General features: G+C 34.1%; 1 protein-coding gene across 1 annotated transcript in view; it reads right to left on the reverse strand.

The window, feature by feature from the left end:
- LOC128993318 (NFX1-type zinc finger-containing protein 1-like) overlaps positions 1–14,673 on the reverse strand; it is a 98,343-nt gene that overhangs the window by 79,432 nt on the left and 4,238 nt on the right. Inside the window, exons 2-4 of the mRNA XM_054417134.1 lie at positions 4,775–7,753; positions 3,229–3,371; positions 723–806 (exon numbers count right to left, since the gene is read on the reverse strand). Coding sequence (XP_054273109.1) covers positions 723–806; positions 3,229–3,371; positions 4,775–7,743 — 3,196 coding nt within the window. The 5' untranslated portion in view covers positions 7,744–7,753. The remainder of the gene's footprint in view (positions 1–722; positions 807–3,228; positions 3,372–4,774; positions 7,754–14,673) is intronic.

Here is a 14,673-nt window from a genome sequence, read left to right on the forward strand (position 1 = left end):
AAATGACAATATGGTAGAAAATCAGAGACCTTACTAAATTGGGAATAGCCATCAGCGTTATGGGTAACTTTTTGTTTACAATTTTAGACACATCAATTTTCAAAATTTCATCACCAATTACAGAGTGTTTTTGCTGTTGAATTTATTGTGTTGGTGTTGGGTGTTCTATAATTCTTCGTACATTAGAAATTTATTACATTTTTAGTTTGTTCACTTGAATGGTTAATAAAATTTGATAAATTTCAAAGTAAGAAAATTGCACATTTCTTATTGTTTGAGCAGTGTTGTACTTTACAAGAGCTTGAAACTATTATTGTGAGATTAGATAAGATGGCAAAGGAACAGAATAATTGTTATATTTTGTAAACGGTGAATTAGAAGGGTATATTCAAATCTATGACACATTGTTTGTGTATAGTTATTATTAACTATCTAGTTTCAAATATGAGTCCAGAGTCAATCGTAGGTTGCAACATAACTAACTTAAATAGATCTAAATATATATTTAATCAAACTTCTACAGTTAGTTTTCCACTTCATATCAAGGTGCATATTATTATCAACTCACTATGCAAGTTAGTTATGAGGTAGAAATAAAATGATAACAGTTTCAGATGAGAGAGAGACCAAACCTTTTTTCATATAATTGGACATACAGCTGAACTACAACTTCATCACTGGTAATAGGAAGGATTTGAACTGGGCAGACTTTTGATACTTACCAATCAGTATGACATGTTGGACACTTGGGGCAAGAGATGTGACTATATGCGCTTCCAACACCTCTGCGGCTTCCTCCACTATCACTGTAAATGTTCAAACAATCCATAGAATTAACATAATACAGTTTTTACCATTCTACACAGTAAGCAGTCTTTTCTGTACTTTCTGTAGACCAGAAGTTCATTGTTTACAGAAAGTGAAGGGTAAAGCCAGCTGGAGTACCATAAATTTACCGATTACTCTGACATACACATGACATTGTTCAAAGGCATAATATGAGCTTCTCCAGTAGGCTCTACAGGTTTGGTCAAGCATATTGCACTTTCACAAATATCGCAAAGGTTTAAAAACATTACCTTTAAAGTAAACCCTCTGTCGGTCGCACCTAAATAATTATCAGAAGGGTCCCACTGTAGGTATCTAATTGAGACAGTTAACTTTAATTGTACATATTGTTTTCATGTCTTTGCAATGATTGATTTGACTGCAATAATATTTTAATGTTCTATGACTAATTGATTTGTATTTGGAATATTATAATTAAGAATCTAGTTTAATTCTTTACAATCAGATTGTTTTTGTATGACATGTTTCTGTATATTGAACAGTGTTGTCATTGTATGGGTTGTGTTTCACTTATCCAGTATATCTGTTGCAGGAAGTGTGGCAAAAAGTAAAGTTTTCAAGTCATACGGGAAGGTGTTTACAGTACTCGCATGAAATCCTCTTTTTAACACGTTCACTGCGTTGCATATTTTCCACCATTATTCCAATGGTGCGTTACGAGATCTATAGGTCTCGTCCGCTATGATTACCCAGGTGCGATACGAGACCCCGAGATTACGTTGCGCAGTAATCTTTTGCGCATCATAACCTCGTAAAGAAAGGCAAGAGAGCGCTGAGTGTTTGTTTATCTGAACCAGTACAATGTTGACAATCTTCAGCCAGCCCAGGAAGTAAATGACGTCATTGTACGAGACCCCGAGATCTCGTACCGCACAGCTGTAATAGTTCATTGTTTATTTGTATTTATTCTTTTCCTACAATAACAAATTAAGAAAAATATATGTTACCTGTTTATTTACGAATTCCCTATAATCGTAATCGTTATAAAAAATATATTTGATCTTTCTTTTGTCACTTTTTATATTAATGCGTTTCCTTACGGCTGATTTCAGGCTAAATAAAATACAAATGAAATATGTTTACAAATTACTGTATTTATTTCGTTATAATTTTGGGGTTGGGCTATGACCTCGAAATGAGTGCATGCCAACAGTGAGTCGAGTGGGCGGGGGGAAGGGATGGGTGCAACCTTGAAGCTATATTTAGACTTGCACCACTTCCCTAAAGGGCTGGGAAAGGGATCCCAATCGCAAAACAAAAACTAATGATACAAAGTTGTTTATCGGAAATTTCTTGTCCGGTTTGACGATTATTTAGCATTGATTTTTGTATGATTTAGTAGGGACAAGGAGAAATATTCGAATTAATGTAAATGATTTGCTTGTTTACATCAAAATACAACATTGCACAATCGTGATATTTTAGGTCATTTACCAGTGACCTTTATTACGCATCCGTTAGTGCTAATAACAGTATAAAAACGCCATTATTCTTTCTCTTTGTTCTTGAATTATTTCTTTGGTTTCCTTCTTTCATCCAAGCATTCAACAAAGGTTACCATGGTTACTAATCACCCCATTAGCCTCAAGTAGTGCTTGGAACAACTACTTTTGATACGAGACCCAGGGGTCTCGTATCGTAATTAAGTAAAAGTTTATTACTTCAGTGCATTACGAGATCTATTTATCTCGTTCATTTCATAGTTACTAGTTGATACATCAAGAAAAATGCATTATATATGTACAAGTTTAATTTCTTTACGATAACTGTACGCCGAAATATCGATGTCGTAATTTTTGGGAAGAAGCCAAATTATGGGTCCCGCACTACGGGCTAGGTACGATACGAGACCTCGGGATCTCGTAGCGCAGTGAACGTGTTAAGTGCCAAATGAGGTTGATTAGTAAATTAACTCCAGCTGATTTACAGATAAACAACCACTCACTTACCTCCACAGATTCCAAAACCAAATGTTTACAAAAATTATTGTTTTCTAAACATCAGTAAAAGCACTAAGTCCCATTAATCACCACTGATAACAGTTGCAATTTTCTAAGGCAAATATTAGGTACTCAAGTTGTGTATTTTCAGACAAGTCATGGACAAAGCAGTTGAAAGTTCATTTTTTTAATAAGATAACCGGTCAGAATGTTGTATTCAGAATGAATGATACATGTATCACAATGGGGTTGATTATTAGTAGTTCTTACCTTTCCTAAAAAAAATTGTAGGACTGATACAGACAAAAAACTCTACAGATAGGACTGTGATCGCTTTAAGAAGTCATGGTATGAAAGCCCAATAGGTCCTATCATGGCCATTGGCTAATGTTGCGACTAAAATTTGAAAGAATGTTTTATTTCTAAATTAATAACTTACCGATTCTGGTGCCTAAATTTTCCAAAAGCACTCGGCGCTTTGCTGCCCCACTGGTGGTGAGGCCTACCACAGAAGCGGTCTGTACAAATCTCACATCTTCCAACTGCCGCAACTCGTGTAGTCTCATGATTATGTCTTGGTAACTGAAAAAAAACAATTCAATATAGTACAATTCCATGTGAAAGACACTAACTGCATATTTACCCTATATAACAGAGTATGAAATTAGATTTTCATTAGTATAGGCCTAGTTAGACTTAACAAGTAAATTACAAGGCAAAAATGTGGTTCAGATTCCACTATAAACTGTAGGTCCCTTATTTGCCATTGGCTGTATGGGCTATTAATTAACAGTATTGTCTAAGGAACATGTCGACCTTAGTCAGTAACAAGATTACAAGAACGCACCACTCATCCTACACTAATTTCCATTGATTTTTTGGCTTAAAATACCTACAGTACCTTCGCATGCTCGCCATTTCAGTAAGTAATAAAGTATTTAAAGTACCCTATCTAGTAACAAGTACCTACCTAAATAGTTAGGTTTGTTTGCTGCAACAGGAAAATAAAAAGTTTTTTTTCAAATATCTGTAACAGATATTTGAAAAAAATTGCATATAAAAGAATAAGGCTAAATTTACAAAATGTGTACAAAATAAATAAAAAAACAAGGTAACTCTAACAGTTAACTTTTCCTCCGTTATAAGAACATAACAAGGGAATTTAAAGGTACAATCTTTTGGAAATTTTTCCTGTAGCCGCCTTTGATTGTAAAATAATGCTATAATGTACAAAATGAATTGTTTTAACGAATTTCAAATAGCAATTTCTTCGTGGATCATTTTGTAGAGGTCAACAAATAAATAATTTAATATAGGCTTTTTAATCTTTGTTATGCACTAAATAGTCAATCAATCAATTTCTTTAAGAAATACATAGTGTCATACAGAGGTTGCAATTTGAATTTTCATCTTGCTTAACAATTTTGATCGAAGAATTCTTTTAGTGTGTCACGGAGACAATATTAAAAAATCAATTAAGTTAATTTGAAGTTCTTAAGTTATGAATATAGAGGATAAGTTAAGGCATTTGCTTGTTTGTAGATTATATTTTAGTCAAATTTGACAAATTCATTTTTTTCATTTCATACTAAGCTAGAACATTTTACTAAAAACCCACTTTATTATACCGTCATTGTAGCAGCAAACCTGGTATGAAAAATATAGATTGTATTGCTTAAATTCCTCAGATTAAAAAAATCAATTTTGTTTCCAAATCATTCATCACATCACATTTTAGCTTTTAAGTGGTGTATTCAGGAAAATGTCACTAAAAAGATTATTTAGGTTGTGACTTGCTAGAGTCATTGGCCCCATCCACTCAAATCTATATAAATAAAATTAGAGTTATTGGCCCCATCCACTCAAATATTCAATAAATACTTATGTATAATTTATATTAGGTACGATTAATATATATTATAATTTTATGTATAACATAGGCTAACTTAAATTTAAAATTTAAAGTGATTGAGTAGGCTACTTACATTTTGGTGTAATGTTGAACAACTTGCTTTAGTTGACACATGTATAAATAAACCCATGTTATATAGTATTCCCATCGGTCATTTGCATCTATATCCCACAAATTGCCAACATTTTGAAACAACTGAAATCTATCGGGATTGAATACATAACCTCTACATCTTTCAAACCTTTCATGCATGACTTGTGCTTGCCAATTCATTTCATCAATTTGCTGTTTGCATTGTTGATTATAGTAATATTTAGCATCCTGGGATTCATATTCTCTGTTTGCAAAATCATTTCTAATTTGGTTTATCTTAGCATTAATGGCATCAAAAGATAAACTGTATGATAATTCACTGTCGTAGTTTTCATCAAAGAAATCTTCTTCGTAGAAGTCATCTTCTTTCATATCAGCTAGGCGTTTAGCGTTCTCTTCTTCATCAAATTCTTCGAGCTCTTCTTCAGGATTATATGTTACATTTGTAGCTTCTTCTAAAAAATTAGTTCTGTCAAGCTCCTTTTTTGGTTTGTCATTCTCGTTCAGTATTTCATCTAAGATGTTGGATCCTTCATTTCTTTCCTTGGTTTGAAACTCTGGATCGTCATAGCAAAACAGCCAACTTAACAAAACATTGGGATCCTCTGAAAGTAGATTATACTGCAGAGGGGTTATTACTGAGCGCAGTACATGTATGTCCAAAATGCCCACTGGATTTGAGAGTTGCTCAATGTTATCTTTTATTGCTTGCAATTTGTACTGATACCCACGTTTCTGATCCATTGTTTCTCTGAAGAGAGCTGAATAATTTGTATTCCTAGCTTCTTTCATTTTCTTTCTCACTTCTTCTAGGTTGTACAGCTGTAAAGTCTCGTTCTGTGACTGCATTCCAATCCTTATTAAATTTTTTGTGTATTTCAAGATTCCCTCGAGGAACTGATCCAATGCATGGTTTGTATAACATATGACTACAATCGGAGTGTTGAATGAAACTTGATTTTTCAAAAGGATCTCTGTTATCTTGAGAGCAAGAAAGGTTTTGCCGGTGCCTGGGGGTCCTTGAATAACGACAAAGTCATTTGTCAAAGCGGATTTCAAAGCTTGATGTTGAGACAGGTTTAGATTCAAGTCTTCTGGGGATGGCCAACTTTTGTCATCAAGCAGATTTACATCGAATTTAGAAATCTTGTAAACAGAGTTATCAACCAGATGTGCTGGAGGGAAACAAGTTGTATCAACGTCTACAATATACTGCTTCATTGGGAAATTCTTCTCATTCATTCGCTGAAGGGCAGACAATACATGTTTGTAAGCCTCGTAATACACTTCAGATTCTGCCATCACAAAAAACACTCCGGGATTGACAAGATATTCCGGGATATCAGTTCCTGGGACAAATGTTATAAATAGTTTCCCCTTTTGCAGTTTATCAATCTTACGTTCGACGACAGTTGCGAGGTAGAATGTCTGAAAGTTATCATCACTCAAGAGTAGTAATGAGCCAGGCATGAATCTTTTGTTATATTCCCAGTTTATGTTGCGAGGCAATCTTTTATCACAGTCAAACTGTATGTCGAAACCAAAAACATCTCTAGATGTGACGGGGTTATCAAATTTAACTTTGGGGTATATTCGCACATTTGAATATCTGCGCTTTGCTGAAGGAGTGTTTAGACTAACTACATACTCTAAAATTCCTTCTCTTAAAGGAGCTATAAAGTCCTCTCTTAATAGTCTGAACTGAATATCTAGGTAGTGGTCCACATCTCTGTATGATCCTCTGACAATGTTCTGTCGCAGGTATCCATCTGTCGTTAAATCCTCTTCTGTTGGGATTAAAGGAATGTCTCTATAATTGTTGGGTGGTGGAATTTCTTTTCTATTTACATTGTAGCGGTGCTCTTTGCTAGTTTTAGTTCTAAGCTCAATGTAAGAACTAACCTGGTTTGTAAGTTCTTTAAGTTGTGAAAACAGTTCTTCACTGACTTGAATATGATGTTCATCTTTAACACTTAGCATAGCAAGGTTTAACGTGTTTAAAGTGCTTTTCATTTTCTCATTCATGAGCGAGGGGAAATGATTTACTACGGTGTCTAAGACATTAAGAACATTTACAAAGAAAGTGTTCATGGCCATTAGTCTTGTACGGTTATCATCAATACAAATCTGTGAAAAAAACTTCTTCAATTCATCAACAAACTCAGGCCTAAAAGTATTTGAAAATATCTGTACTTTTAGTTGCTGCGCTTCAGAGTAATTAATTTTGTCAAAAACCTTGATTATTAACATCAACAAGTCAGGTCTTATTGGAGTTTCATTTACTAGTTCTTGAAAACCAGATCTTGGACTTGCCAAAGTGGTTAAAACAAAACTTGTTTCTTTATCTAACAAACTTTCCAAAAACTTATAACCCATAGGTTTATTAGATCTTTTTGTCCATGTTTCTGGCTCTCTACTTTTATTGACACGTTCATTACTTCTCTGGGCTTGATTATTGCTATCACTAATATTCGACCTCCATCCTCTACTATGCCCATCTTTCTTGGAATCATCAAAACTTTTCTTACCATCATTGTTTCTATCATTTAAATCTGATCGATTTCTAGGAGTAGTTTTTGAATCGGAATCTACCAAACTTGTGTCCTTTTCCTTAAACTTTTTGTTCTTAGTATTTTGAGACATTTTACTTTCAATGTTGTCAACCATTGAAAAAAATTGATCAGATATATTTTCTTCTGATTTAAGTGCTGGATTTTCAACAAATCCATCTTTAGGACTTCTATTGTCTCTTTGTTTTTTTCTTTTAAATTTGGAAGCATTGCCTAGATTTTCACTATTGTCGTTGTTATGAGTTTCTTTACTGCTTGAATTTGCATTGCTCTTTTTTCTTTCACTGTTGACCTCTTCATTCTTGTTTCCAGGCTTTTTTGCCTTGAAATCATCAAGCAATGATAGGAAGTTTCCAGCAAATTTGTTTGACTCAGCCATGCTTTGAGACCTGAAACAACGCAAATTATTATATAGACTTAAACAATTTTTATAATGACTCAGCCGTTAGAACTGCTGTTTTCAAATGTTCTATAAAAACTACAAAAGGATCATAAAACTATTGTATTTGCATCAATAGTTATTTGTGTAACTAGTGGGCGAAGGGACACTTTGCACTCGTGTTACTTGGATTACCTGCACAAAAAAAGTACCGTACGCTGTTTTGTGTTGTTTGGTTGGAAAACTGGTGTGCGCTTAATTAAAAACCAAGTGCCAAAGTAAGGCTTTCTGTACTATAATCTGTGCAAGGAAGCCCACTTTGTCAGTTGACAGTAGGAAAAAAAATTGTATAGGCTCTATCTTAACAAATCAAGCATTCTAATAATATTGCAAAAACGAACTGGGCGAGTAGTTAGGAAACAGCCCGGATTTATCTCAGAAGGTTTCCATTGTAATGAGTTGCTAACTGGTTACAATAACATTATAAAAGGTCCAAGTGAAATAGTTGAGGCTTTTAAATACCATTTTGGTAGTAGTGTTGGTCAACAGTCCTTCATCGGTGGTTCAGTTCACGATGCAATAAATTACATAAATAATACAAAGGTACAAAGCTTAACTTTTTTCATCGATGTATATAACCTAACTGGATCGTGCTCGGCTGGTAAACGAAAACGGTCCGCCGCCGCCGCGCCGCTCCCCCCACCACAATTGGGGTACCGGAGCGGCCCATAGCATTGAAGTAGCATTGTGACCGCCGACATATCACACTTTTAGCGAATTTCCCTATAGGGAAGTAGCCACAGCCACCTCTAATACAAGGCCGCGACGTTCGAACTGGCAACGCCGCAATCACACCCCCTCTGCGTCCGTCTTCACACGCGCTAGGCTATGAACATCAATGAGAGTATTGCTGCTCTGTATCAATGAATGAAAGTATTTAAATACGTAATAACATATTTTAGTAGATTTTAAGGTACAGTATGGTAAAATAGACAAAATTGTAATCTAGGTTGTTTATTTAGTGAAAATTTTCAACATACCGCAATATGTCTAAAACTAAAAATATACAAAGATAATGTTTTTGGTTGCATTTATCGTATTGTAAGTACGATGAATGTGGAAATAGATGAACTTTAAATATTTCCTTTGTTAATTTGATAATCTACACTATTATATAACAATCTCATGGTGTCTGTATATATGTGTGTTATTCAACATAGTAAAAACTACTAGACAGACTGTGCTTAAATTTTACAAAATAAAGCTACTATACCAAGAATGGTTATACAGTAGGACTAACTTATTGCCACTTCAATATTTGTAGAGACTTTGGGATTTGTAGAGACTAACATCTAACAATTTGTTCAAATAAAATTAATTTTAAATTTTTAATAGGAATATTATGTTTTAGTCTACCTGAGAAACCATAAGTTAGCGACAACAAAATTTGAAGTTTTCATTGTGAAGGCATACTGACTAAATAATTTATTTTCTTTGAATAATTACTAAGAAAAACGTTTGCCATTTTGTAAATTTCAGAAGCTAGGCCTCCATATGGCTTTCCACAATATTAATAGAATTTTTTATCACATCAACATCCAGACTGGATTCGGAGACTATGATGCTTTTATTGTTAGATGGTGCAGTAGGTTACATATTTTTTTACTAGTAGGCCTACTTAACAGAAACACCGGCTAATTTCTTTGAAGTTGCATTTATTTAAGTTATTTTAATCACTTAACAACAGCATTTATCAATAAGATAGACAAATAAATAAGGAAATAGTACGGTATTACTACCTAAAACTTGCTTCTCGCGTCTATATTTACACCAATCATTGTCTTATTCTTACATTTTTTTACAAATTTAATCTAAGCTCATATTCGTGAAAAATGTTTCACACAAAAACGAGAATATTTTTAAGATGTCTAATTTGATCGAAGAATAGCAGAAAGCAATTTGTTGCTTACGCGGTGGATCAAGTAGAATCTTAGAACACTGTATGTATTATTAATTTTTTAATTGAGCTATCGTAATAATTCTTGCATCCAGGCACATCACATCTATCTAGCATGCTGTAGTAAGAAGTTTAATGTCATTACTAATGATTAAAGGTAGTAGAAACGCGATTATGTACGTAGAGTACGCGACTCCTCCATTCACTGTAATGGTAAAACGACCGAACGCCAAGACACTGATGCGACGTTGCCGCTTTTCACTCGCCGCGGCCTTGTATTAGAGGTGGCTGTGAAGTAGCTATTACCGTAGGTGGCACGGTAAGACCTAGACCCGGGACCGATTTACTTTTTCATTTTGATGTCCCCAGAGGACAAAAACACTATTCGTTCAAATTTTTATATATGTATATATATATATATATATATATATAGACATATATATATATACGTCCGTGAACGCGATAACTAGAGTAATTTTTGTCCGATTTTGATGAAATTTGGTTTAAAGGTGTAAAGCGGGATAAACTTGAATGAGTTCGCGAACCAGCACGATCGGACCATGGGAACGGGGCTTTACGGGGGGTTTTATGGGGTAAAAAATGGTTTTTCTCACTTTTGACCCTCAAAACACAAAATTTCCCAATTTCTCTTTAGACCTTTCTAAAGAGCTTAAAAAAACAAATAATTTAGTACATAAAAGTATTTTTGTTCGAATATTAGTAACGGAGAAAATGAAAAAAAATTGTAAATTTAAAATTCCCATGTTATTCTTATGGAGAATATTGTCAAATGTTGTAGTTTGCTTGTTTATGAATATATTTCGATCAAACTTGGCAAATTTATTTATTTTGTGCTAAGCTATCAATATTTTACTCGAAAACACACTTTATTAGTTTTCTTGTAGCAGCAAACCTAGGTACTCGTTAAATCTAATGTTATTAAAATATATTTAACTGAAAATCAATTCAGACAAATGGAAATTCGCTTAGTCGGCAGGTTTGCTGCGGCGGGGGTATTTTACTTATTTTTTGTCACCAAAATGTTTTAATGAATTTCTCTTTTCGTGTATGGTATTGTATGTAATATTTTTTCATAGGTACATTCTCTAAATTATAACATACGGACCCGGAACACATATTTAAGTTTTAACTTTCTTGTAGTTTTGGATTTATAACACAGTTTTGATGGTATATGTATTGATATGGATTATTTTATTTTGTCATTTGGGTTGGATAGTACAGTACATCCGTTGACATTAAATCATATTATATACCCTTTATTTTTTACTCTTACAATATTAAGAAAAACTACACTACTGCAATACATTTCCTGGGTATAGTAGTTACATGTAGAATAATAAAAGGTAATTAAACTAAACAACTGTCGTAGATGTATTTACACGTTAATTAATCTAATCAACAATACAACTTTTACATATAACGATCATTAGCCATTGATAGACGTGGATACACAAAATAAGTTTATATATACTTTTTAATACAACATGCATATAATTTTAATGAGCGTTTAATGATTGTCTTCACTAAGACCTCTGTTTGATCCGTGGCCTCGGAACACATTGCCAGCAAACATCTTTGATGCCAAAGCACATATACAGTATATTACAGTATATGAATTCATTAGCTTGGAAGTCCTTAGTTACTCCCACAGCCCCCATTTTGTTTCTTTCACTTATAATTTTTTTCTAAAGAGTGGTTAAAGATACAAAATTGAAGCTTTGCACAAAAATTTATAATAACTATTCAAAGCTAAAAATAATTGAAAATTTTTCAAATTCATTAAACAAAATTGTAGCTATTTAAAATTTTCTTTCATAATTAACTCAAAAGTTGTTGATTTAACAAAACTCTTATATGGCCGCCATTTTGTTATATGAATATGAAAATTGTCATTATTGTTAGAGCTTTGTCTAGTTGTCTTTAATGTTTGTGCAAAGTTTAAATTTCGTATCCTTAACCACTTTTTAGAAAAAATTATGTGAAAACAAAATTGTGGTTCTATTCTTAAACCATAAGGTGAAAATTGTGGTTGTCTGAGTAAATAAGGACTTCCGGACAAATTAAATATGATATTTGGATAAGTTTCTTACTCAGGAGCAATGCCCTACAATATTGGTAGTGAGTTCCAGGACACCCTGTATATATTATAGGGAGTTATAATTCTAAAAATTGTCTTATAGCTTTTCATATATCTCCAGTTTGAATGAAGGAAGCCAAAGACTTCGTTTTGGTCTTGAAATAACTGTTAAATTACGTGTGGGTTTTCATATGAGACGTCAATCATTCAAATCAAGCAAGTTTAAGGCGATTCATAAGCCTCTAATGTAGGAAAATTTGAATTCTTCTGAAATATTTCTACAATTAAAGATTAGTATCTCAAGTTATAATTGTGATACGTCATATGTTTAAGTCTAAAGACATTTGGTGAAATACCGGCTTTCATTTAAGCTATTAGTAATTCAAATCGGACGAGTTTCAAGCATCCAAAAGTGAACAACCAAAATGTAGGCCTATCTTTTATAAGGTCTTTCGATGATTAAAAATCAGTAGCTCCAGTATTGTTCATGTTTTTATTATATGTTTCAAACTAAAAATAATCAGTAAATTATGGTCCTTAATTTGAGCTTTTAGCTATTCAAATCGGACAAGATTCTTTCTGAACTGTGTGCCTCCAAACAACGAAAATACAAAATATTTCAGATTTTGTTTTTAATCAACGATCCATAACTCCAGTTCTATTCAAGTTAGTTTATAAATTTGGTATCAAATTGTTTATTAAATTAGCGGCTTTCATTTGAGCCAATGATCATTAAATCTGACAGGTCAACATGTATCATTTAAACTCCGAAGTCAACGCAAGAGTCATTCTCCGGTGCCGCGTGGGTATGGGGGGCACTTGTGGTGGGGGGAACCTATTGAGCGCCGGCTCGTTTTCAGCGCTGTACTCTCGTTGCAGGGCGTGATCCAGTTAGGTTATATACATCGATGACTTTTTTTTATTTTGTCCAGTCACAAAAAGAGATATGATTAAATACCATAGCAAGCTTGTCAGCTAAACAGTCATCTGGGTGGGACGAAATCCCAATTTAATTAATTAAAGAAATTAGTAGGATTATTTTGACTCCATTATACACATCTCAAATATTGTTAATTTATATACTGGAGTTTTTCCTCACAAAGTAAAACTTAGCAAAAGACTGTAATTTTATGGATTTGATTTACGTACCGGTAGCAAAATAAGGTTATAAAAATAACATTTAGGCCTATCTAAAACAATCAGTCGGTGGATCCATCTCATAAATGGCATAGTAAAACAGGTCTACGACGTAGGAAGTGGTGAAGGAAGTAGTAAAGGCGAGCAGTGCGGAGTGTGGGAACCGTTAGTGGCAGTTGGATTAATGTTTCTAAAATACTTAAAAGCAATGGGAAGGGAGGGAAACAGGTCCACGGCGTATGAAGTGGTGATGGAAATAGTAAAGGCTAGCAGTGCGGAGTGTGGGAACCTTCTGTGTCAGTTAGATTAATGTATCTGCAATCTTAAAATGCTCTAGGAAGGGAGGGAAACAGGTCCACGTCGTAGGAAGTGGTGAAGGAAGTAGTAAAGGCTAAAGGTGCTGAGTGTGGGAACGACCTTTGTGGCAGTTAGATTAATGTAATTGGAAATCCTAAAATGCTATGGGAAGGGAGGGAAACAGTTCAAACCACGATGTAGGAAGTGGTGAAAGAAGTAGTAAAGGCTAGCAGTGCAGTGTGTGGGAACATTTGTATTTTGTATTATAGGCCTACCTATAAACATTTTTTCATTTATTGCTTTACTAAAAACCATGAAACATGATTGCTCCGCTCAACTGGCTTTCACTGCTATGAAAGCAATCATAGTTTTATTTTACGACTGTTGTTGTTATCTTCAAGACTTAAGCTTTAAGTACTATGATTTTATGCCGTTTTGAGTTATCTAATGTTTTTATCGACATTCTTTTGTTTAAAGAAGCATGTAGTAGTAGCCTATGATGACTACAGTAGCAGTAGCTTACTAGACTTTTAATTGTTCTGTTCTTTAAGTGATTTATTGCTGAACAGTATTAAGCAATTTTTGTTTTGTTTGGTTTGACTAAGTAAGATTTTAAATATTACAGTTTTTATTACTGAACCAAGGACTTAACATATCACAATTGCGCAATGCTAATTGTATTATGATGATATGCAATGCAAATTAATTATTATATCAACGTCCATTTATTCCGTTAGACGTTTTTATGGGTTTGTAATAGGCCTATATGTTATTGCAATGTTGGATTAACCAGTTGTTTGGTTTTCAGTTATTCTTGGTCCCCCTCCCCCCCCCCATTCTGGGGGGTTCTCGATTACTCTGGATAATCGAGGTTCTACCGTATATATCCATTACGTTTTTCTGCCAGCAAATGCTTCACACTTGTGCCAGCCTTTGTAAGTGGGTTTTTATGGTCCCCTCAAAATGGTTTGACACAGGATTCTCATGAACTTTAAATGTTCACACCCAGTTAAGGTATGGCTGCCCAAAGAATGCTTTTCAACATTTCTGTCTACGCTTAGAGTCTGCATTCTGCAAAAGCGGAATCCATCCATTCAACCGGCAAAAAGTTGAGAAGTCCTTGCCGTCTACCTCTACAGCGACGTCTAGATCTACAGGGCCATCTACTTCAACAGTGACGTCTACCTCTACAGTGGTGCTCATTATTCATTATGCTCATTATTTTAGTTTTCTGTAAATATCTCAAAAACGGCGCTTTCTGGTGGAAAAATGTAAATGTACAAAATAAAGAGCATTAAATTTCCAACAAAAAGGTCTTATTCATTTTCTTCATAAATCAATACTTAACGAGATACAGGGGGTGATAATAAATGTAGTAAATACTTGTATATGAAGTACAGCTGTAGTAAAAGGTGGGGGAGGAAGGCCGGGGGCTGGTAGC

This window comes from Macrosteles quadrilineatus, unplaced genomic scaffold, assembly GCF_028750875.1.
Source record: "Macrosteles quadrilineatus isolate MER2022 unplaced genomic scaffold, UCM_ALF_1.0 Scaffold_4__1_contigs__length_99947679, whole genome shotgun sequence".
In the NCBI taxonomy this organism is placed as follows: Eukaryota; Metazoa; Arthropoda; class Insecta; order Hemiptera; family Cicadellidae; genus Macrosteles; species Macrosteles quadrilineatus.